Raw genomic sequence first — 26,070 nt, 5'->3', positions numbered from 1 at the left:
TACTTGGTTTCAGTAATTACTTTATTTTCTATACATTTTATAGGCAACCCCCCCCCCCCCCCAAAACAAAAAGGATAAGAAGAAGTACCCTATTTCTCCAATTCCATTCCTTATAGTTTTAAAATAAGCAATGCTACCATAATTAAAACCCACCCATTTTATCTGCCCATTAGTCCTGGCTATCACAACAAGGCAACTATTTATGGATTTTTTTTTACTGATTTTTTTTTTAAACATCTCTTTGGTAACTATGGTGGGCGCAGGGAGGTGGCTTTGGAAGGGATAGATTATATATATATTTTTTTTATTAAAAAAATGTGATGTGTGTTTCACTTTCATTCACGATCTTTATTATGAATGGACATGCCCCCCAGATCAGGGTCATGTCCATTCATTACACGCACTGTGATTGGTTCAGGGAAGCCTCGCTTTCCTTCCCCAACTGCCAACATGGAAAACCGACAGGGTGCGCAGGGCCGCTTAAACACTAGCCACGAATACGCATCCAAATAGACTTGAGCGGCGCCTACCTGGACAACAATACTCATCCAGAAAGGCTGAACCGGTTAAGCTAAAAAAAAACAACAACAAAAAAACATAAGGGAGCACCAAGTCCACTACTTTGTCTAGCACCCCATTACATCTTAATCCATCACTGATTAGCAGGGATGGCATAGGCTCCTCCCGAAATATATGCATAACACCAGGGAGAGCATTCGGTTGCCCCAGTTCCAAGCTGCATTAAGTTTGCATGCAAACCAGAAATATTTGCATCTAATTGACTATCTTTAGTCACAGTGAACCCTGAAACCAGCCCTGTCCCCCTCTGTTTTATTTCACACCTCACTATTCTCTAGTCTCTGGATGTCAGTAAGAAATCCCCTCTGGTTTATCTGTCTCAGTGATCCTCTAGTGATGGGCTTCGCAACCTTGTCCTCAAATACCACCAACAGGACATGTCTTACAGAAAACCACAACCATTCACAGGTGGGGTGATTAGTGCAGAGTTGATTATCTACCTCTGGGGATTTTTCAATAGCGGTTAGGGCCCCTTCCATTTTGGAAATGAACATCCCCCATTAGTGAAGATTTGTAGCACCTGTCTCAACTGTAACAAGTGCAGTTGTGCCTTTAAGAGGCCCTGCAATCCTCTGCAGATAGTCAGTCAGGTGCAGTTTGGTTTAAGACGCGCTGCTATTCCTCTCAACCATGCACAAAACTAAGTTCAACTTTTCCTCTGTGGATTGCCACAAAATATGCACTGTTGGTGGCAGAGCTGGATCTTCAACCAGTCAACCAAATCAATTGCTTTGGGGCTCCCAGGAGGTCAAAATGGCCTTATTAATATTTATTGCCTCTGTTCATGTTAAAGGGAAGATCCACGGAGAGAGATAAAAGATAAAAATACTAATCCACTTACCTGGGGCTTCCTGGAGCCCGTGGCAGGCAGGACGTGCCCTCGACGCCGCTCCGGAGGCTCCCGGTCTTCTCCGGTGGCTCACCCAACCTGGCCAGGCCGGCTTCCAGGTCGGGCTCTTGTGTGCTCCAACGTGTGTCTCACGCAGTCGCGCTGACGTCAACGGACGTCCTCCAGGCTTTACTGCGCAGGCGCAGTAGTTCTGCGCCTGCGCAGTACAGTCCGTAGGACGTTCGATGACGTCAGCGCAACCGCATGAGACGCATGTTGGAGCGCATAAGAGCCCGACCTGGAAGCCGGCCTGGCCGGGTGAGCCACCGGAGAAGACCAGGAGCCTCCGGAGCGGCGTCGAGGGCACGTCCTGCCTGCCACGGGCTCCAGGAAGTCCCAGGTAAGTGGATTAGTATTTTTATTTTCCCTGAACCCTCCCTTTAAGTAACCTCTTCAGTCACTAAAAACAAGAGCTCTGCAGAAATTCTCTACTACAGTGATTAGAAGTTATACAAGCAGGCACACACAGAGTTACTCCCCCTCCCCTTAGCACAGACCTGTCAGACACAGGCTGGGGGCTGGAATGTTATCTCTCCATACAGGAGTAGCTTGTTAGCTTAGCTATGGAAATTTGAACCGTGCCAAGCAAAACCATCTGTAGTTAAACTTTATTTCTATAATAGCATCATCATTTGGTAAAATCTGCTCTGCTCAAAAGCCTGACTTCTGTTTGTGATGTGTACAGTTGGTTCCGGTCTCTTTTTGAACTTATTAGCCTTAATTTTATCTCCCACATAAGGGGTCCATACAGATTTATTGTGTCTGTTCTGTTTATTGTCTCTGTTCATGATTCATCCTTCTCTGTTACTCTTTCATTGTGTAATGCTGGGTACACACCATACGTTTTTACGCTCAATAGATGGGTTCGTTACATAATTTCCGACATGTCCGAGATTTTTGCAATCAGTTAAGGTTCCCTTTAAGGAGCGCTCTGACTTTATATGATAACTAGGCCTAAGGCATGTTTAAAAACGGGCGCTAGGCTGTGGCCGCGACCCTCCCGCACTGCTCTCTCACTCCCTTTCATTAGCCGCACGCAAACGCGCACATGCCTGCGCAACCGCGTGCACGCAGCGTGCACACCTGCCCACACACAGTGCACGCACGCACACGCCCGCCCCCCTTCTGGACACGTCCTCTTCTGCTGTGCGTCATTCCCCCTAGCTCTTGGCAGTGTCTCTGCATCCCTGCACATGCACAAAGCACCGACACAGGGACATGGGACGCAGAAACACTTGCCTATTAGGTAGGATAATAATAGTTACCGATCAGCAGCTGAGAATGTTCCTTCTGAGCAGAAATAGGGGTACGCGGCTCATAGGCTTGCATTGTATCGAGCGTTGATAGTAATGTGTTTTACCTTTTACCGCTGCCTATAGTGTGAAAGAGCCCTCAGTACCATGGCCCTGACATCACACTGTGGGAGGGGTTTCACCACAATATCAGCCATACAGAGCCCTCTGACGATCCGTTTGAGAAAAGAAAAAGATTACGTATGGTAAAGGGGTTATCAGCTACTGATTGGGATGAAGTTCAGTTCTTGATTACGGTTTCTCTTTAACACTGAGCATGGGGTGAGACACATACACTTGGGGGACACATATGCACAGAGGGACGGAGATACTGATTGCTTGGCAGTTGGAACAGCTATTATTTCCCACAATGCAACAAGGCTCACAGACAGGAAACTGTCAAGATCTAGGTTCTGACATCACACTGTGGGAGGGGTTTCACCACAATATTGCCATACAGATCCCACTGATGATCTATTTGAGAAAAGGTAAAGATTTCTCATGGGAAAGGGCGTATCAGCTACTGATTGGGAAGTTGAATCCTGGGTTACAGTTCCTCTTTAAGTAATCATATAGGATAGACAAGTAGGGGCAAGGACAATACTTCTCATACTTGTGGTGATGAAGTCCAGCCAGAAGAAGTGGTTTCTTGTTTCACCCAAAAGAGACGCACACAGTATAAAATAAATTGTAAGCTTTATTGTAATGTTTAGCTCTCACCTTTTGTCGTTGCCAATAAATGATTTCTCTGGACACTGAGTGTATTTTGCGCTAGAAAAATGTGTGCTACCCACAATAGCTACAGAACCGACAGAACGACTTACAGCATGGGATCCAAATGGACTACAAGAGTGGAAAAAATGTCTACGCGGGACTCTTCAGATGTAAAAAAAAATCCCAACCCGTCAGCAAATGAATCTGATTGTTTCATTGAAGAGAATAATAAACACTTATGACTTATCTCTTAACCTTTCACTTTCTCCCTTGCTCCTGCTGCTTTGGGAACAACGTTTCAGCCAAATCGGCTTCCTCAGCCTGCAGACTATACTAAAGAAAGCACCCTCGGCATCCCTTTAGAATTAGATGCCTCTGGTGTTAGCAGACCACTAAGCTACCAACATGAGCAAGAAGTAGGCACTTCCAAAAGTTGAGAGTCGTTTATACAGAATGCCAAAAATCATAGTAGCCTGATTCCCCTTAAAGGGAATCTGAAGAGAAAAAAGTTGTCAGTTTAACTTACCTGGTGCTTCTTACAGCCCCCTGCAGGCCTTCTGTGCCCTTTCCATGCTCCATTCAGCTGCTGCAACCCTCTGAAACCTGTCCGACTCGGCCAGACAGGGGCCAGTCCCGTGACCAGGAGCATTCTGCGCATGCGCAGTAGAAATGATTACATACTGCACAAGCAGGGCCGGATTTACCTTGAGGCACTGTAGACACGTGCCTACAAGCGCTCAATGATGAAGAGGCGGATCACTCACCTCTCTGAGCGCCGCCCTTCCTCATTTACTATGCACGGTCCTGATAAGAGTGTACATGAGAGCTTACTCACTTTGCTCTCTGCATTCCACTGAAGAAATCTCCCATCAGTCAGGGGCACGACTAGCTACTTAATACTGAGGTTCCTCTAGCTACCTAACACTAAGGGACCTCGAGCTACTTAATTTTTGGGGTATGTCTGGCTACCTAATACTACGGGGCACCTGTAGCTACCTATGACAGGCAAGGGAAGTAAATGAGACAGCTGGAAAAACCAGCACATTTGCAATGCAGTTTGGTGGGGATTTGTAGATTCACGGAGGACGAAGTCTAAGGTGACAGGACATCTGTGCCTATAGGCTTCTGTGATGTATATCCGGGCCTGTGCACAAGCGTAGAACACTCCTGTTCGATGGGCCACGCATGCAGATGTCAGAAACACAGAGGAGCACAAAATGACTTCCAGGGACCAGAAGGACTGCAGGGGGCTGGGAGAAGCCCGAAGTAAGTTAAACTGACAACTGTTTTTTCAATTTAGGTTCCCTTTAAACACTTTTTTCCCCCCTGTATGCTTTCAGACACTTTGCAGAAGGCATGTTCTGCAGAGAAATTATAGTTTTGTTGATTTTGGAGTAACTAGGAAGAGCAATTAGACTCTACATTTTTAAGTTTATCATAAATATCACCTTAGTATTAGTGTACAACAGAAGGCACCTCCCCCAGCTACTCTAGCCCCTCCCACAGTTCAGACAGCATGGCTGTTAGCACAGACAGGTTAATTCTCCTGTGAAGTGATGATTAAGGGTAAAAGTTTACCCAATCACAGGAGAGATGTTCTGGTTGAGTCCTTGTAAAGGGGAAGAGGGAGGAGGAATAGGAGGCAAGCTACAGCTTGTGGCTGGACATATAGCCGCAATCAGCCAAGGGTTTCCCATCTTGGCAGATAGCTGGAGAGAAGATTACTGGCATCAGGTAGGACTTATACACACAGCAGACGGTCACCCAAAGCAATCATTCGGGGAAACAAAAATCTACTTTGTGTATGTAACCTGCGCTGCCCAGTATAGATTCCAGCACATAATGACGTTACTTTTCAAGTAAGATTCTCTAATAAATAATAAATTTAAAGACTTTAAAGTGTACCAGAGCTTAAGTAAATAAAAACATTTATACATACCTGGGGCTTCCTCCAGCCCCATCTACTCGGATCGCTCCCACGCCGCCGTCCTCAGCTGCCCGCAGCTTCGGAAACCGAGTCCCCACACTTACGTCAGTCGGCTCCAGTCTACGCAGGAGAGATACGTAGGGGGCACACTTCTCCTGCGTAGACTGGAGCTGACTGACGTAAGTGCGAGGACTCGGTTTCCGAAGCTGCAGGCAGCGGAGGACGGCGGCGTGGGAGCGATCCGAGCAGATGGGGCTGGAGGAAGCCCCAGGTATGTATAAATGTTTTTATTTAAAGGAAATCTAAAGTGTAAATAAAAATGGAGTGTAACTTACCTGAGGCTTCTTGCACCCCCCTAGAGATATCCTGTGCCCATGACGCCCATCCGAGTCCCTCCGGCCAGCAGAGGGGACCCCCCAAAGCCGACCAGTCATGTGCCTTCTCACTGCGTTCCCACAGCCGGGAGCATTCTGCGCATGCACATCACGCGTAAATCATGGCTGCGCCAGGTGCACAATCAGGGTGCCCGTGGCTTGGGGCCCCGCATGGGCAGAAGACGCCGATGGGTGGTGACCAGCCTTTGTGGGGGACCCCGCTGCTTACCAGAGGGACTTATACAGATGTGGGCAGAGGAGGACTCCAGCGGGCTGCAAGAAGCCCCAGGTAAGTTAAACTCATTTTATTTTATTTACAATTAAGTAACCCTTTTAGGAGCAAACCATATGTAATAATTCATAGTATCCAATCAGAAATCAGCTTTTAGCAGATCAGTATAGACAGGCACAAGAAAGCAGCGTTCTGATTGGTGTGTTTCAGTCATAGCACACAAATACTCTTGATTTTTTTTTTTTTTGCAATTAAACCGCATTAGCAAAAAACACATTTAACCATTTTGCATTTTGACATGGTACATTAAATAGGAGGCCTTTACACGATACCTTTATGTAAGCTGTTAAAAGCTCCTGTCAGCCATGTGTAATGGAAGCAGCCATTTTGTAGCCTTTGCCAAAGTTCCTTGGTATGCTAAGAAATATTCAAAGCCCTTTCCTGAATGTTCTCCACGTGGCCTAAATGAGAAATGTGTGATATTTGTCCTGAGATGGCAGGAAAATAAATTGTTTGACAAAGAAAAAAATGATTGTATCTCCCCAAGTTATATCATTGACTTCAATGATTTTTAAATCCATTTTTTTCTTCCTCGCTTATAGTCAAAGATTGCTTTGCTTAAACCTACTTTTGTAGCCACTGGAAAGTTAGCATGGCTTCAGTTTTAATGAAATCAAATTCCCAGAGTTAAGGTGGCCATACACTGGTTGATTTGCCACCAGATCGAATCTGATCAGAGAGGGATCGTATGGCTGCCTTTACTGCAAACAGATTGTGAATCGATTTCAGCATGAAACCGTTCACAATCTATGGAGCTGCCGCCAACCCCCCCCCCAAATACATTACCTGCTCGCTAGTCCCCCGGTCTCCACTGTCTTCTTCTCCGCGCTCAGCTCCAGCTTCACTGAACTTCCTGTCCAGGGAAGTTTAAACAGTAGAGGGCGCGCTACTGTTTAAACTTCCTGCCGGGACAGGAAGAAGTGAAGCCTGCCGGACTCAGAGCCCAGCGGAGAAGGAGCAGTGGTGACGCGGTGGAGCAGGTAATGTATTGCCACTGTATTGAGTCGGTCGTCGGGCATTCGAACGCCGCTATCGACACACTCCCTACCCGCTGGCGATCGAGCAAAATCTTCCGCACGGACAGGAACGATGGGAACGATCAATTTCGGTCGGAAATCGATCGTTTGGTCAACGTTTGCGCAACGATTTCACAGCAGAATCGATCACAGTGATCGAATCTGCTGTATATCGGCAGGAAAGTCGTTAGGTGTATGGGCCCGTTTAGGACTGATTCACACGGCAAGAGCTTTTTCTAAGTGCTTGTGATTGTAAAAGCTCTTGCTAATGTAATGTTACGAGTTTGTTCTCACTTGAGCAATGTGATTTTTTAAAAATCCACCATAGCAACGCATTAGCAAGAGCTTTACAAATCACAAGCGCTTTTAAAAAGCTCTTGAAGTGTGAACCAGGCCCTATATAAAGGCATTAGTCAGAATTCTGACTAAACACATAGCTTATTCACTTAACCGTGATAATTCATATCACGCCCGCGCTAGCCAGCAGTTGATGTAACGGTTTACGCATGCAAATGTGAATTTTCACACGCGAAAACGACTTTTTGTGCTTGCGCACGAAAACTTAGCGTTTGTGCGCAATATTAACCACTTAAGGACCGGGCTTGTTTCTTCAGATCTGTGCTGCGTGGGCTCTCCAGCCCACAGCACAGATCGTGTGGCAGCCAGGGCGACCAGACTCCCCCACCCCCTTTTTTCCCCACTAGGGGGATGTCCTGCCGGGGGGGGGGGGTCTGATCGCCGCCGGCTATTTGTGGTTAGTGGGGGGCTTCTCAAAGCCCACCTCCGCAGCGATATCGGGCCTCGCTCTCTTTACCTCCTTCTGCTCCATCCCCTGGGCGGTACAGGACGGCGATCCATCCTGCGCCGCCTAGGATAGGCTTCAGCCTATCAGATGCTGGCGATCCCCGGCCAATCAGAGGCCAAAAAAGTCCTACTGCCAAAAAAGTGTGCAGCGAGTAAGGAGGCTGGCCAGCATCTGTATATAAATCCCTGCTGAGAATCGCCAGGAAGAAATGGGCTAGTCCAAAACCTGTCGGTTCTGCCAGATTTCTACTACCTACTGTGAGTGACAGCAACATAGGAGAAAAGTAAGTTATGGCTCATTTTACTCGGAAACAAGCATACTTCTTATTTGTATATGTTTACATGTATTTTAAATGTACAATTTTTCACGATCATGGTCCTTTAATGATTACCACTAATTCAAGTATAAAGTATATAATTAAAGTGATCATTACCAGCATAGCCCCATTGAAGAGCTAGTACTGTGGTTGAGGGAAGGCCCCTAGTGGGCCCCTGTGGTCCAAGGGCCCTGATGTGGTCGCATCCTCTGCATCCCCTATTTGCTACCCCACTAGATGCCTCCATTTAAACCCTATTCCATTGATAGCTAACCTTGGCACTCCAGCTGTGACAAAACTACAAATCCCATCATGTCTCTGCCTCCCCGAGTTGTGGTTAGAGCTGTCAGGGTATTGCAATGCCTCATGGGACTTGTAGTTCCACCACAGCTGGAGTGCCAAGGTTAGCCATCACTGCCCTATTCCATTCATTGGGTGAAGTATGCCTGCCACAATGTACCCTTTCCATCTTTAATTTCCATATACATACCCTGTAACACCTTTAGTTAATGTATGCCTCGCACAGCTCATGGCGTAGTGGTTAGCGCTCTTGCCTTGCAGCGCTGCATCCCCGGTTCGAATTCTAGCCAGGTCAACATCTGCATGGAGTTTGTATGTCCTCCCTGTGTCTGTGTGGGTTTCCTCCATGTGCTATGGTTTCCTCCAACACCCCAAAACATATAGATAAGTTAAGTGGCTTCCCCCTAAATTGGCCCTAGACTATGATACATGCACTACACGATATAGGCATATGACTATGGTAGGGACTAGATTGTGAGCCCCTCTGAGGGACAGTTAGTGACAAGACAATATACTCTGTACAGCGCTGCTTAATATGTCGGCGCTATATAAATACTTAAATAATGCCTGCCTGAATAATTCTTTTCATACTTGTGGCCACTACCTTCATTTAAAATGACACTGACCACAGAACAAATAATTCGTTAATTTTACCAGTTTTTAAAAACTGAATAAAAAGTGTGTGTTGCACTTCATAGTGTTGTATGCCTTGCTTTACACGCCTATTTCTAGGGGCTAGAGTAATTGCATAAAGACCTGAGGGACCAATAAGCAGAAAGCTGCTCCTCAACTTGCCCTGGGAATGACCTCTGCGCTTCTCATTGTTCTGCTCAGATGCCCCGCCTCCACAGACAGCCTCAGCTATTGGATAGTTGTTTAGGTCTCACAGTTCACACACAGCTCCCCTTGCTGTTCTAGGCTGTCCTGCATGGCATGAATTGTTCCCTATATGTACCCTTATGCATTCTTCACTTAGTGGATGGCCTGCTCAGATGTGCCCATTTCCATCAATGAGGAGTGGCTCACTCTATGTCACCCTTTTCTATCCTTCAGTTAAATTATGCCTTTCTATATGTGCTCCTTTCCAGAGTCCAATTAACCACGCCCACCTATATAGCCTTTTCAGTTATGTGACTCTTCACTCAATATTTTAAGTTTCAGAGGTTTCCCTGGATTCTGTCCTATCCTACAGAGAGCATGACTTTTTAACCCAGGTGGATTTGTTCCTCACACCTGCCTACTGTGTGGTCACTGCCGTGGCACACTTTTGTGAGTAAAATGGTTCACGCCTATCTCCCTCCGGTGGTTACCTAACAAACTGCACTCCCGATCCCTTTCCACATTCCCCTCCTTTTTCTTCTTTTGAGACTTGATAAGTTCTACTCAAGGGATACCTTCACAAATATGCCCTTCTCCATCCCCCCAATCCTGTTTGTGTATGGGCAGCCTAAACAGTCTTCAAAATGGCTGCCTTCACAACATGGCTGCCAGGAGACCAAACTGCCATGTTAAACCGCCAAGACATTGGAACCTTCGGTCTTCTTTAGCTGTCACTGAAATCCCCTTGCATTGTCTTTTGCATGGGCAGTATACTTCTACTGCTGATACCTATAGATCCTCTTGTGCTTTAACGGACGGACAGTCTTGACGGATGTAGGATACAGATGAAACAAACATCGAACCGTTCAGAAGTGCATTCTGCTTATTACAGAAGACTCCAAGCGGTCATTGGCTTTAGTCTGAACGCCTTAATAAAATGAATGGTTACAGGTAATTTTCTTTCTAATTTTTTTTTTTAAGAAAAGTGGAAGAATACACTGAATATCGGTAGTGGATCTAAAACTTGTGCAAACTATCGCACGTTTACTAAAATGTCCCTAGAGCGGCTTACATCATTTTAAGCCAAATGGAATATTTACACACCACACTCTACATATATATATTAATATATCTTTTAAGCTATAAAACAAATATTGATATATTTTTTTACAGTCCTAAAGGTAAAGTTCATGGCTGTGGTCATGTTAAAATCAATTATATTTATCCATAGAAAAATACAGGTTCTTCTAGGTTGTCCCCATCTGTGATGTATTTCTGTCTCTATTCATGACAGAGATTTGCTGTTCCAAGATGGTTTCTGTCATGTTACAGCATGCGCTTCTACTCACTATAAAAACTTTGGAGATTTTTGATGTGCCAAGTCTCAACCAAAGTCCTGAAGATGACTTGCCATTTACTGCGCTTGCCCCCCTCCCTTCCATGTATAGAATAGTATGGGTCACCTGGATAATCCATCCTAGACCGGATGGGCTGTGTGGACTTTTGGCGAGCCAGCCACAGAGGTATGATGGCAGTGCTTTTGTAGTGGAGCGTGGTTATATTTTATGGCTATAACCGGCATCATACGCTGCTCCTTGTTCATAGAAAGACTTAAAAGTTGAACAAAAAATTGTGCACTTTTACCCACCATAAACTCCTCTGCCGTAAAAGCTGTTTGTGTAATACCAATGTTCAAATCAATGAGATCAATCTTTTACAGCATCTGTTAGACATCGGTCAGTCCCATCACTACATTCCAACTTTGATTTCCGTCCTTTTTTGGGGTCTATCCAAGAGTTGTGTATAACCGTTCCTCCGGGAGCAGGGTCTACTTGCAACACTGAAACCACTCTCTTCTTCATTTTACTCTTCAATACATTGCGGAATTTTTGCCGAGTAAAGGCATACAAGAGAGGGTGGAAAATGGTTGTGCCATAGGCCATGGTGATAAAACAGATTCGTAACTTGACCAAAAGATCGCTGGGTCCCACGCAGAGGATAAGAAGGTTCACAATAGATATGGGTGCCCAGCAAAGCAGAAAAGTGGTGATGATAATCAGAGACATCCTAAAGACACGCTTTTGTCGTTCTCGGCGGTCCCGGTGGCGTTTCACGGCTCGTCTCAAGGCAATGATTACAGAGACGGAAGCCTGTACCCTCATGGGTGGGTTCTGGACAGGTGGAGGGGCCAGTCTCTTGGTCTCCCCCATGTTTTGGTCTGATGGTTTCCTTTTCTTTCTCTTATTGGTTTTCCGACGCTGGCTTCTCTTGAAGTGATTGCCGATCCTAATGTTGAGGGCTTGAAGAATCTTGGAATAAGTGACCAGCATAACAGCCACTGCTACAAAGAAGATGGGAATCTGTATGACCAAGTGATAGTACATACCCAACTCTGTGTGATACTCATTGACACTTACGCAGAGCAATGTCCGGTTTTGCCATGTGGCCATATGATCAGGGTCACCAAAAAATTCGACCTCAAAGAAAGGAATGAAGAAGACCATGAGAGAGACAAACCAAACACAGGACAGGAGTAGCACCATCCTGCTGGGGGTGAGAACCCGATTTGCAGGCCTCACAGATATATCGTACCTGTCCAGACTAATGACCAGGACATTGATGGCTGTTGCGATACTACTGAAGGTGACACAGGCCTCGTGGAAGCAGCAAACCAGAGCTATGTTTTGCTCTAGGGGAATCAGGATGATGACTATTGTCAGCGGGACACAGATCACACAGATAATGATGTCTAAGACATGAAGGTTCATGGTCACCATGTTGCTAACAGAGTCCACCAGATTGGACTGCATGCAGTAGAGCACAAGAACTGTCAAGTTGCTGCTAAAACCCAGTACAATCTCCAGCATGAGGAAACTGGTGAGAGACACTTGGAAGCCCAGCGGGTAGGGAAAGTACCAGCCTGCATCAGAACTGGATCCATCGTTAGTTTCCAAGATGGCGTCGTACATATTTGTCTCCTTGGCTGACACCATTCTGTTCTCTGCATAGTCCTGGGAATGAGGAATTTCTTCTGTTCGTCTACCTGCAAAATGGAGAGAGAAATAAAGGTTATAAAAAATGTATTACAAGATTTACATCACAATACATCAACCCAGAGACCTAACTACAAATCATCCCCTACCCCTCGCAAAACTTTGAAAGACTTATGTTCAAAGCCTTTCCCTTGCCTTTCCCTGGTGACCTTCGCAGCATGAAGGACCATCTTGCAAGTTCATAAAACAAGTGTGGACATCATAATCTTCACACCCATATGAGATGTGTAGTTTCAAAAATGCTTGATCTGGAGGATGGACCCCTTTATCGGAGAGAGTGAAGTAGCAGTTGGGGCCCCCTTAAAGCTCTGGGCCCCTCTGTGGTTGCAAGGGCTTCTCCGCTGTAGATAAGCCTCTGCATACACCTCTTGACCTGTAAATAGTATCCCTTTTCTGAAGCGCAAGGCACAAAAAGCTACATGTTCGTAAATGACCAGAGAAAGAAGCAGTTATGATTGGCACTCAATGCGGATGGATAAAGGTGCACACCGGATCCAGACAACACTGTGCTCTCCAAGCAGCAATCACACTTCAAAAGGTATAGAACGTAGAAGGCAGGACACCAGTGCAAATGCTCAATTAGGCTTTGTTCACATCTAAAATGGTGGGTGGCACATCTAAATCAACGATTTTTGATTTTTTGCGCTCACCCTCTGAGTGTTCCACTGCACGCTACGATTTTGTACTAAGCCCTTTTCTAAGCGCTTTTGCAGAGCAGTTCTGTTTTTTCACTTCCTGATGTCAGTCGGGAAGTGAACTCTTTCATCCGGAAATGCATAAATACAATGTATTTATTAATAAAAGCGTGAACGCAATCGCCAGATAAAGCGATTTGTGAGCATTTTGCGCTTTTTCTATACCTTCCATTGTAGCAAAATCACCCCGAAAATACTGAGCGAAAGAAATGCGCCGATATGAACTGTCACATAAGGAATCATTGCACTAGCGATTTCAGGGCATTTTTAAAAATCACCGGCGCTCAAAAAACGCAAAACGCCCTAGGTGTGAACAAGCCCTTAAAGTTTAATCCAGCAGGTACATTAAGATATAACAGCACAAAGGAGTATGAATGGCCTGACAGCCGTTTCGCGTGTTCCTCCGCTTCGTCAGAGGACAACAAAGTTCTCCTATACCAGTGATCTGCAAACTTGGCTCTCCAGCTGTTAAGGAACTACAAGTCCCACAATGCATTTGCCTTTATGAATCATGACTGTGGCTGTCAAATTCCTGCAATGCATTGTGGGACATGTAGTTCCTTAACAGCTGGAGAGCCATGTTTGCAGATCACTGTCCTATACCTTTTGAAACGTTCGTAAATGAACATATGGCCTTTTATGCTGGGAATACACCATGCAATTTCCTGTCAGATACATGGGTCGATAATTTTCAACAGATCCAATCTGATTTTGATTGTTTTTCTGATCATAATCAAATCGATCCGAAAAATGATTGGAAATCAGATCAGACCTTATCTATTGACCCATCTGATGGAAAATTGCATGGTGTATTCAAGCATTAGGTTTCTTTACCACAGGCAGCTGAATGCGGTGAAGAGCCTGCCAGCTGCTCCTGTTCAACGGTTGCTAGTGTTCAGCATGGACCATGGGCAGGTAGCCCCTCATAGAGGTTACCATCCTCAGGCGCCACAAGAGACTTTTCTTCCTGCCGGGTAATGCTACCACACCATGTAGCACACATGGTATTAACAAACACTGCCATTTGGCAGCCATGAGGCTGAGCTGCCCGACAAGTGAGCAGTTCCGCCACCCGTGGGAAAGACTCTCAGAAGAGGGAAGAGGTGGGTTGTGTCACATGATATGTGCACACAGAAAGAGATTGGCTACCACCCCCTCCCAGCTCCTCCCTGACAACCTTGTGTGCATGGTGATGTGATGGGGAGGAGTATGGACAGCTATCTCTCCAATAAAATTGCACTGCCGTTTCAACCGGAAGTGGAGCTACTGAACCCAGCCAACCTGGTGTTTTAACTACATGTACTGCAAACAGGGCCGGTTCAAGTAGCAATTGGGCCCTAGGGCAAAATTAGCCTGGGGGCCCCCCAAAAGACACCCCCCCCCCCGACCAAAAAGAATCATTAGGGTCCCTTTGTTGTAGCCAAATTTCCCTCCTGGGCCCCTGAGCTGGCTGCTGACCCTCCCCTAATAACCTTCCAACTTAACTGTGCTCCCTAGGACCTCTGCACTGTCTATGTCAGTGTAGTGTCTCACCTGCCCACCAGCACGGGTGAGACGCTACTCTGTCAAATACTCTGCAGAGTCCCTGGGGAGCAACAGTTAAGATGGGGAGGGAAACCTTGGGGGCCCCTACAGGCTCTGGGGCCCTGGGGCAATTGCCCATTTTTTCCTATGGTAGCCCCGGCCCTGACTGCAAAAAGTTGAGTTGAGCAAAGATTTTGTGTACATTGATAATTCATGGAAATGTATCATCATATGCATTATAAAATAGCTTTAACCTAACAAATAGCAAAAAAATGGAAAACATAATCAATGTATATTTCCTTTAAAGAGTACCTGCAGTATAAAAAAGAGAGCCTGTCATGCCAGGCTCTGTCTTAATGGTACAGGACAGAAGGGGAGGGGTCTCAGGGCTAAATAGGGTTAAATACTTACCTGATCCAACATTCAGGCAGGTGATTGCTCCACCCCCCTCAGAATTGCAGCTGTGCCTTTTTCCTTTTAAACCAAATTTCTGATGGGGCTCTGGCCACCCCCATCTGCGTTTTGCTGCAGCCCGCCCCCTGCTCGGCAGCCACGGCCTAATTGGTGGCTGCTGAGCTGGGGGTGGGTCCCACCATAATAGGCAGAGGTTTGAGAAGGAGCTTCATCGGACATCGGAAACATGGCCACAACTACATTCCCAAATCCCAAGCGGGGGGCGGAGCATCACTAGAGTCCCAATTACATTGGATCAGTAATCAGTAGACGGTAATCGCATTAAGACAGAGACTGTCATGACAGACTGTGTCTTTTATACCGGAGGTAGACTTCAATGAAAACACAATACAGTAGACCTGAAAGATGACAATTATTGAGGAAAGAAGAGCAAAGGGATCAGCTTCTAGAAATCAGAACACTTGGAACTCAGGAAAACAGTTGGTGGTCTTTGGTCCGGATTTATTAAGGGGCCTTTACCATTGGTGCAGTGTGGTGGGTCATTTTACCGCACCGCACCGCTATGCCAATGAAAGCCTATGGGTGCTTTCATACAGTGTGCGGTACACCAGAAGTCGCCGATCTACTGCAAGCGAATACCTATGTTGCCGCATGACCTCTGAGATGACCTGCGGCGACGTGCAGCAGACTGGAAGTCATGTAAGTCTATGGCAACGCAAGGATTTAAGAAATTATGGTGGTGCGCCACGCATGCGCAGAAGCGTATTTTTACAATAGGATTTTGTGCACTTCCATATTTCCAAAACATGTAAAAAAGAGAGGAGCGCTCTGAGATTTCCAGCAATGATAGGTCAATTAACACTAGGAAAGGTCTCACCTAGTATTAGTGTGGCCGGTACAGCGTACTCAGCCGCGATTCGCATGCGTCCCTCTTAGGCAGCCGGGGACCGGGCTCTCCGTGGCAGCAAGGCAGAGACAGGGCGGAGGCGACGTCACCAGCTCCAGACCTCCTTGCGATGGTAGCGAGGACGTCTGTTCAAACACACGCTGGAAGGCGTGGTGAGCAGCGTCCAATTATCCGTGAATGGTGAAAATAGAGGCAGGGGAATAGACTGGCCACAGTGTTACAATATGGCACAAAATACATATGGGACTATAAAATAAAGGTTTATTAAAATGACAACGCGTTTCCCGGAGGAACATCCTCCGCTTTCTCAAGTCTTACATTTACAATTGACAAGCACAATCCTTTATACAGCATACATCCTACATGATAGCCAATCAGCTTAGCCTGGGACATGACCTCAAGGGATCCTAATGATCCTAATAGATCCGAAACTACCTTAGTACCCTTAGTAGAAAGGAAAGGAAAGTCTGTTAGTTACTATGCATGCACTAAGATAGTAAGGCAGGTAATCAGTCACCCAGTGCATAGTGGAGGAAATCTAGCAAGGACCAGAAGTAAAACATAAAAGTTCCCACTGCAGTTTGAACTCCCACATTCTCCAAAATATAACGTGACAATACAGAGCCATCAAAAACCCCGAATAAGGACTCATGGGTTCGAACTAGGACCCAAAGGGACAATTATCAATTTATAACATACATACACACATCAAAGTGCGCATGTACAGTTAACCTATATCAACATACATATGAGTCTGGGGGCCCGATTCACAAAAGAGCGCCCACCCCCAGCGCGGCCGTCCCCGCGCGAATCCCCGGCGTCCCCGCGCGAATCTCCGCGCCCGCGCGCAACCAGACGCCCCGCGCGAAACAGCCACCGCCCCCGCGCGCAAACGCGAACCCCCGCGCGAAAACGGCAACGATCCCGCACGAAGATCCGCGCCCGCGCGCGAACACGACAACGACCCCGCGCGAAAACGCCCAACCGCGCGCGAACGCGAAAACCCGCGCGAAAACGGCCGCGCCACAAGCCAGCACCCCCCTGCGAATCAAGCCCTATGTCTCACAGTCCCCACCTAGCGTGGGGACTGCGAGGCAGATATACCATTCTTTGTCACACTCCAATACTATTGCAAAGTGGGTTGTAGGTGGCTCATCTCCTCAAGGCACTTATTCAGACCCCCCGGCTCCAATGTCCCCAATTTCAAGATCCAAAAGGACTCCCGTCTACAAAGCATGCGATATCTCTCATACTTATTGGAATGATGCACTTGTTCTATTATGGTGGCCCTCAGAACGTCAAAGTTCCTATTGTGCACTAAATTACAATGGTTAGACAACCCATGTTTTGGCTCCCCCTTGGTAACATTAAATCTGTGTTTATTAAGTCTGGTTTGGAATTTTTGGGTAGTGCGGCCTACATAGGCCAGGTTGCAGGGGCATGTTAGTAAGTATATTACATATGCACTTTGGCAGTCTACGCGACTTTTAATCGGATATTGTATTGAACCATTGGTTTGGAAGGTAACTGCACCATCGTTAATAGTTTTGCAACTGAGACACCGTGTGGACTTACATGAATAACACCCCAACTTCGCCTGATTCTCATTGTGGACTGGATTCCTGTTCATTGGCAATCTACTTGGCGCTACATAGCCCCTGATGGTCTTACCCCTCCTGAAGACCAATTGGGGTCTCGGGGGGAGGGTTTGTTTAAGTACTGGATCACTCAGTAGAACTGGCCAATATTTTTCAAAAATATGTTTACATTCTCCAGCCTGTCCAGAAAAATCGACAATAATGGGCAGACGATTGGTGATTGGATTCGCTGTTTCTAGATTCTTTCCCTTCCTAGAATCTTTGGGCAATAAACAATCGTGTTGTGAGAGGGCAAAGGCCCTCTCCTGGGCAGACTCTACCAAGGGAAGGGGATAATGTTTTTCCAAAAATCTTGATTTCAATACTTTAGATTGACGATTGAAATCATCATCATTGGTGCAGTTTCGGCGCAATCGTTTAAATTGGCCGAATGGCACATTTTTTAGCCACGGCTTGTGGTGGGCACTATGGTAATCAAGATACCCATTTCTATCGGTGGGTTTAAAATAATTCACTGTGCTAATGTTGGCAGTATCAGAATCGACTCTAATCTCTAGGTCCAAAAAATGTATCTTATGGGGGTTGGTCTCCATAGTAAAGGATAGACCCAATTGGTTGTCATTCAGGTATTCCACGTATCTCATTAATTCCTCCTCTGAACCCTCCCATACACATAGAATATCGTCTATGAAACGGCGATGTAGGACGAGGCCCGCCCGGAACGGGTTGTCAGTGGACCACACAAGTTGGTCCTCCAACCAACCCATATATAGGTTTGCAAAGGCCGGAGCGAACCTCGTCCCCATCGCCGTTCCTCGCAACTGTAAATAGAAACAATCCAGGTAGGTAAAGTAGTTAGTCTTCAATATAAACTCGATAGAATCAAGTATGAATTGTTTTTGGGCGTCCGGCATAAGCGGATCGCCCTCCAAATAGTAACCAATGGCCCTGAGGCCCAAATCATGTGGTATATTAGTATATAGTGCACAGACGTCAAGGGTCACCCATCTGTGTAGGGGAATGGACCATTGTAGTTCCTTCAGTACCTGTATGGTATGGGTCGTGTCCTTTAAATAAGCAGGTAGCTGGCAGACGAACTTCTGGAGGTGGAGATCGATATAGTGGGAAAGACCACTCGTAATCGAGTCCACCCCCGCGACAATCGGTCTGCCAGGGGGATTTTTGGTGCATTTATGCACCTTTGGTAGGTGGTAGAAAAAAGGGATTTTGGGAGCCTCGATGTTAAGATAATTATATTCGTCGATCTTTATTACACCATTGGAAAGGGCCTGGCCAATAAGCTCTCTATATTTTTTAAGAAAGTCAGCCGTGGGGTCGTAGGTAAGCTTCTTATAATATAGGGGATCCCCCAGTAGTCTAAGGGCCTCTTCCACGTATGTATCCCTGTCCTGAACCACCACCCCACCACCCTTATCTGTCTCCCTGATGACAATAGTGTCATTCTCCCTCAGTGATTTCAAGGCCTTCCTTTCAGACCTAGTGAGATTGGATCGGCGAACCGATTTGTTAGACAATTTTAGTATATCATTAGTAACGAGTTGGCAAAAGGTTTCTACTTGAGGACCTTTGTATTGAGTAGGATTGAATTTAGACTTGCCCTTTAATTTAGTTGGAATAGAATTGAATAGTAGCGAGTCTGCAAATTCATCAAAACCAGTGGAAAGGGGATCACTCAGATCCACTGTACCCATTATCTCCACAGTACTAACCTCTACATCACTAGAAGTTTTCTTATTTTTCTTAAGGGCAAAGTAAAAATCACTGAGGGAGAATGACACTATTGTCATCAGGGAGACAGATAAGGGTGGTGGGGTGGTGGTTCAGGACAGGGATACATACGTGGAAGAGGCCCTTAGACTACTGGGGGATCCCCTATATTATAAGAAGCTTACCTACGACCCCACGGCTGACTTTCTTAAAAAATATAGAGAGCTTATTGGCCAGGCCCTTTCCAATGGTGTAATAAAGATCGACGAATATAATTATCTTAACATCGAGGCTCCCAAAATCCCTTTTTTCTACCACCTACCAAAGGTGCATAAATGCACCAAAAATCCCCCTGGCAGACCGATTGTCGCGGGGGTGGACTCGATTACGAGTGGTCTTTCCCACTATATCGATCTCCACCTCCAGAAGTTCGTCTGCCAGCTACCTGCTTATTTAAAGGACACGACCCATACCATACAGGTACTGAAGGAACTACAATGGTCCATTCCCCTACACAGATGGGTGACCCTTGACGTCTGTGCACTATATACTAATATACCACATGATTTGGGCCTCAGGGCCATTGGTTACTAATTGGAGGGCGATCCGCTTATGCCGGACGCCCAAAAACAATTCATACTTGATTCTATCGAGTTTATATTGAAGACTAACTACTTTACCTACCTGGATTGTTTCTATTTACAGTTGCGAGGAACGGCGATGGGGACGAGGTTCGCTCCGGCCTTTGCAAACCTATATATGGGTTGGTTGGAGGACCAATTTGTGTGGTCCACTGACAACCCGTTCCGGGCGGGCCTCGTCCTACATCGCCGTTTCATAGACGATATTCTATGTGTATGGGAGGGTTCAGAGGAGGAATTAATGAGATACGTGGAATACCTGAATGACAACCAATTGGGTCTATCCTTTACTATGGAGACCAACCCCCATAAGATACATTTTTTGGACCTAGAGATTAGAGTCGATTCTGATACTGCCAACATTAGCACAGTGAATTATTTTAAACCCACCGATAGAAATGGGTATCTTGATTACCATAGTGCCCACCACAAGCCGTGGCTAAAAAAATGTGCCATTCGGCCAATTTAAACGATTGCGCCGAAACTGCACCAATGATGATGATTTCAATCGTCAATCTAAAGTATTGAAATCAAGATTTTTGGAAAAACATTATCCCCTTCCCTTGGTAGAGTCTGCCCAGGAGAGGGCCTTTGCCCTCTCACAACACGATTGTTTATTGCCCAAAGATTCTAGGAAGGGAAAGAATCTAGAAACAGCGAATCCAATCACCAATCGTCTGCCCATTATTGTCGATTTTTCTGGACAGGCTGGAGAATGTAAACATATTTTTGAAAAATATTGGCCAGTTCTACTGAGTGATCCAGTACTTAAACAAACCCTCCCCCCGAGACCTCAATTGGTCTTCAGGAGGGGTAAGACCATCAGGGGCTATGTAGCGCCAAGTAGATTGCCAATGAACAGGAATCCATTCCACAATGAGAATCAGGCGAAGTTGGGGTGTTATTCATGTAAGTCCACACGGTGTCTCAGTTGCAAAACTATTAACGATGGTGCAGTTACCTTCCAAACCAATGGTTCAATACAATATCCGATTAAAAGTCGCGTAGACTGCCAAAGTGCATATGTAATATACTTACTAACATGCCCCTGCAACCTGGCCTATGTAGGCCGCACTACCCAAAAATTCCAAACCAGACTTAATAAACACAGATTTAATGTTACCAAGGGGGAGCCAAAACATGGGTTGTCTAACCATTGTAATTTAGTGCACAATAGGAACTTTGACGTTCTGAGGGCCACCATAATAGAACAAGTGCATCATTCCAATAAGTATGAGAGATATCGCATGCTTTGTAGACGGGAGTCCTTTTGGATCTTGAAATTGGGGACATTGGAGCCGGGGGGTCAGAATAAGTGCCTTGAGGAGATGAGCCACCTACAACCCACTTTGCAATAGTATTGGAGTGTGACAAAGAATGGTATATCTGCCTCGCAGTCCCCACACTAGGTGGGGACTGTGAGACATAGGGCTTGATTCGCAGGGGGGTGCTCGCTTGTGGCGCGGCCGTTTTCGCGCGGGGTCGTTGTCGTGTTCGCGCGCGGGCGCGGATCTTCGCGCGGGATCGTTGCCGTTTTCGCGCGGGGGTTCGCGTTTGCGCGCGGGGTTGGTGGCTGTTTCGCGCGGGGCGTCTGGTTGCGCGCGGGCGCGGAGATTCGCGCGGGGACGGCCGCGCTGGGGGTGGGCGCTCTTTTGTGAATCGGGCCCCCAGACTCATATGTATGTTCATATAGGTTAACTGTACATGCGCACTTTGATGTGTGTATGTATGTTATAAATTGATAATTGTCCCTTTGGGTCCTAGTTCGAACCTTATTAGGGGTTTTTGATGGCTCTGTATTGACACGTTATATTTTGGAGAATGTGGGAGTTCAAACTGCAGTGGGAACTTTTATGTTTTACTTCTGGTCCTTGCTAGATTTCCTCCACAATGCACTGGGTGACTGATTACCTGCCTTACTATCTTAGTGCATGCATAGTAACTTACAAAATTTACCTTTCCTTTCTACTAAGGGTACTAAGGTAGTTTTGGATCTATTAGGATCATTAGGATCCCTTGAGGTCATTTCCCAGGCTAAGCTGATTGGCTATCATGTAGGATGTATGCTGTATAAAGGATTGTGCTTGTCAATTGTAAATGTAAGACTTGAGAAAGCGGAGGATGTTCCTCCGGGAAACGCGTTGTCATTTTAATAAACCTTTATTTTATAGTCCCATATGTATTTTGTGCCATATTGTAACACTGTGGCCAGTCTATTCCCCTGCCTCTATTTTCACCATTCACGGATAATTGGACGCTGCTCACCACGCCTTCCAGCGTGTGTTTGAACAGACGTCCTCGCTACCATCGCAAGGAGGTCTGGAGCTGGTGACGTCGCCTCCGCCCTGTCTCTGCCTTGCTGCCACGGAGAGCCCGGTCCCCGGCTGCCTAAGAGGGACGCATGCGAATCGCGGCTGAGTACGCTGTACCGGCCACACTAATACTAGGTGAGACCTTTCCTAGTGTTAATTGACCTATCATTGCTGGAAATCTCAGAGCGCTCCTCTCTTTTTTACATATTCCTCTAGTGATTAACATGGGAGCAGCCGAGTGATTGTCGGGTGGCCAGATCGCACCTTGAGGGGCTCACTACCCCAGAACTTTTTACTTGATATTTCCAAAACAGGAAGTGAGTGCGAGTGTCACTTCCTGTTTGGCTGTTAGCCAGAAGGGGATTACAACGTACTACTGGTGTGGTGAAACATGAGGAACCTGCAATTTTTTTTTCTTTTTTGCGAATGCCCGCTATTATATGGAAACAGCATTTCTAATTAGCAACTGCGGTAAACTTTTGCATGCTCTGATTGGCCTAACATGTTTTGATTGGCCTAAAATGACTGTGTGTAATCCGATTTCTCCAGATAAATTCTGTATTCTCGAATTGGCCCCATGCTTCCGAGTTCTGTGATTGGGCGTAAAATTTCCGAGTTGGGCAATGTGGTATCTCCCCGTGCCAATTTCCGCCTATTTCCAGTAAGCCCATTTCCGATCGGAAACTCAGAAATCCCGCAGAAATTTTCCAACCATCTCTAATGTTCAGAATATTAGCTCATGGTATCCTTTCATTCTTTTGCAGATTGAGCCAAGAGTGACTAAAGTGTGAGATAAAAAAAAAAATTAATGCTGGGTAAACACTATGAGATTTTATGGTCGATTTACTGTCAGATCGATTATTTCCAACATGTCCGATGTGCTTTCTGATCGATTTCCAAGCATTTTCCGATCGATTTCCTATTAAAGTTAACGGAAATCGATCGGAAAATGCTCGGAGAACAATCGGAAAGAAAATGTTGGAAATAATTGATCTGACAGTAAATCGACCATAAAATCTCATAGAGTGTACCCAGCATGAGGCTTGCAGCGTGATAAAGTTCCTGCATTGGAAGGGTAAGAGTGCACAGCCCAAAAAAACTCCTCTTTATTCTGTTCCAACTATGTCACCAGCTGTCTTTGAGAGGTCACACTGTGTTTGTTTCTGGATGTGGAACCCAGCGTGCAGACACCTTAGACATGTGCATGAATAATGCTCCACACACTACCATAACTGAGGCCAGTTTCATTCGTAATCATTGGGATGGTCGTTTGTCTTCCAGGATTAAACACTCCACTTTCTTCACTGTGGACACATCATCTGTCAACGATGGTCTTATAAGTGTCGGTTCGTTTGTGCGGGACATGTGACCCCTTTGGGAATTTCTCTTCAAAAGCAGGAACTTTATCACGCTGCGAGCCTTATGGCCCATACTCACGGGCAGCAAAAGTGGCCTGTCGCCACCACACGTGAGCGTGTGGGCGACAGGCCGGCGACAGCTCCTCGCCAGGTCCCTCCGCGTACACACGCGGAAGAGGGACCAGCGGCGCGATGGAAGCTGTCGCCGACATTCCTCCTCCCCCCGCCGGAAGCTCCGCATACCTCAATGGAGGTTGCTGTCGCTAGTCTGCGTACTCACGCGGACTAGCAACAGTTGCGGCGGAGGTGCGGCGGCGACTGTCGCCAGGCGATTGAAACTTTCAAGCGACGGGCGACAGTTTGGGGTGCGCGCCCGTGCGACGGCCGATACTCACGGGCGACGTGTTGCGGCGACAATTGTAGCCCGTGAGTATGGGCCATTAATCTTTTCCATCTCACACTTAAGTCACTTCCGGCACAATCTGTAAAAGAAATAAAGCAAACAATGAGCTGATTTTCTTAACATCATGCACTTTAGGAGTAATGATATTGACAAAATTTCATCAATATACTTCAATATCTTCCGGGTGATAAATAAACGTTCCGATACTGTCTCGTACATTGAGTCAGCACCCGATAACCCACATGGCGACCAAGGCAGGTGCTTAAAGGTCGGATAGGAGTCTAGAGAGTCTAGGAGTCTGTCTACCTCCAACAGCTCACCTTATAAAAATGTTCACGTGACAAGCAGGGGCATATTCACAAAAGTCTGTAAGTAGCGTAACACACGTTATATTAGTAATGCGACATGCACTACTTGCGCAACAAACACAGGACACTTTTCATGAGTTTTGTGAATATGCCCTAAAGTTTACATCTTGCCTAGGGTCAGTTTCTCCTTCTGTGCCTCGAGTCTCTGCATCTATGAAGTATTACAGAGAACATCTATTAGAACGTTTAGGTTATAGTTTGCCCCAGAGCTCTCCGGTTCCAGAATGGGCATCTTAGCTGTATTGTGCGCAGGACGTACACACAGGGGTCAGCAGCAGTGTGCGCTGCGTGCTTCGACAGTAGATTTCTTCATTAGTAGGAGATGGTTTGGATTCAGAGCATGCCCCTCACGGTGCACTCTGCGCCAATGCCGGATGCATAGACAAACAAAAGTGGATTTCATGTGGGAATAATGTCAGTGCTGACACAAAGTGAATCATCTTCCCTGCATGACTGATGGGATAATGCTGCCCTCCGTGCCTACTGAGAATTGAAAGACTGAATATTAGGAAGGGTGTTAAAGGGCTTCTGAGCCGCCCACAATGGTTAAATGGAACTCCAGCCCAAAAATCATTTTTTTCCCTGTTTGAAACATTAGGTCAATTGTCAGGTTTCTACCTGAAGAGTTCTTCCACACTTACTTCCTGTTTTGCAAACATGACTGTCACTGGGAGAGGAAGTGAGAAATCTGTGGGGGGTGGGAGAATGCAGATAACTCTTTGTATCGTCAATTTTAGAGATGTAACCTCACTTCCTGCTCGTAAAGAGACTCTGTAACAAAATTTGGAGCCTTATTTCTTCTATCCTATAAGTTCCTATACCTGTTCTAATGTGCTCTGTCTAACTGCAGCCTTTCCTATTTGCACAGTGGCTGTATTATCTGTTATATGATCTAATCTTCTCTCCTCTGTCGGGCTGAGGCAGTCAGGCTGGAATGTGCTGTGCTGCTTGTGATTGGATAGAAGCTATACACACCCTCTCCAAGCCCCCTGCACACTCTGTATGACTCACACACTGAGCTACTCTCAGCCTATCACTTGCTATGTCTTTTGTTTGTAAACACTGCCTAAAAATGGCAATTACAAGCCAGGATTGCAGCAGGGAGTGGCAGAAACAGCACAGAGGGGCCCAGGAGAACATAATGAATAGAATGGTATACTTTTTATTGTAAGAGTTTTAGAGTACAGATTCTCTTTAAGGTGCCCATACATCATATGATGTATGGGAAGATCGACCAAGAGACAGATCTCTCACTGATCCAATCTGTCATACCGCAGGCCAATTCTCAATCAATTTCAGCATGAAATCTTTCGTGTTTTGGCCTAGTGACGTCACCTCACCGCCTCAGGCGCTGTCCTCCTTAATGTAAAATGTGCCCCCCGTGCATGAATACTTTACCTGTCGGTTTCCGCTGCTGACTATGTCCTCCGTCCACGTGTGACGTTGTTACCATAGAATTACAAATATTCTACTACTGGAAATATCTCAGGCCTATTTTCCTCAGGTCACTTTTAAATGTACGCGAGCCCAGTGCCAGCAATAGCTGCAGAAGCCGATACTACACAGAATGTATTGCCCAATGCAGTTATGAGGCGTAGTGCCAGGTGAATGCGTTTCTCCTGTCCTTGTGATAAAAATCTTGCATATCATTAGTAATGGCAATTTTAAAGAGCTGGCAGTTTTTTACCATTTCAATTAGCATTGTCAGATGTGTGAGATGTTAATTATTGCCCAGGGGATGAGAAG

At 46.1% G+C, this 26,070-nt stretch overlaps 1 protein-coding gene across 8 annotated transcripts in view; it reads right to left on the bottom strand.

Moving 5' to 3' along the window:
• Positions 1–4,799: 4,799 nt before the first annotated feature.
• The window catches only part of LOC137532287 (G-protein coupled receptor 22-like), a 365,826-nt gene continuing 344,555 nt past the window's right edge, over positions 4,800–26,070 (bottom strand). For 7 of the 8 annotated variants that reach the window (XM_068252650.1, XM_068252649.1, XM_068252652.1 and 4 more), the window contains one exon: positions 5,715–12,366. In XM_068252650.1, coding sequence (XP_068108751.1) covers positions 11,030–12,316 — 1,287 coding nt within the window. In that variant the 5' untranslated portion in view covers positions 12,317–12,366 and the 3' untranslated portion in view covers positions 5,715–11,029. Of the gene's footprint in view, positions 5,414–5,714; positions 12,367–26,070 lie in introns of those variants that run through there. The other variant, XR_011023899.1, reaches the window with a different exon arrangement.

Source organism: Hyperolius riggenbachi, chromosome 9 (assembly GCF_040937935.1).
Source record: "Hyperolius riggenbachi isolate aHypRig1 chromosome 9, aHypRig1.pri, whole genome shotgun sequence".
Taxonomy (NCBI): domain Eukaryota; kingdom Metazoa; phylum Chordata; class Amphibia; order Anura; family Hyperoliidae; genus Hyperolius; species Hyperolius riggenbachi.
This window is presented reverse-complemented; position numbering and strand designations above follow the sequence as displayed.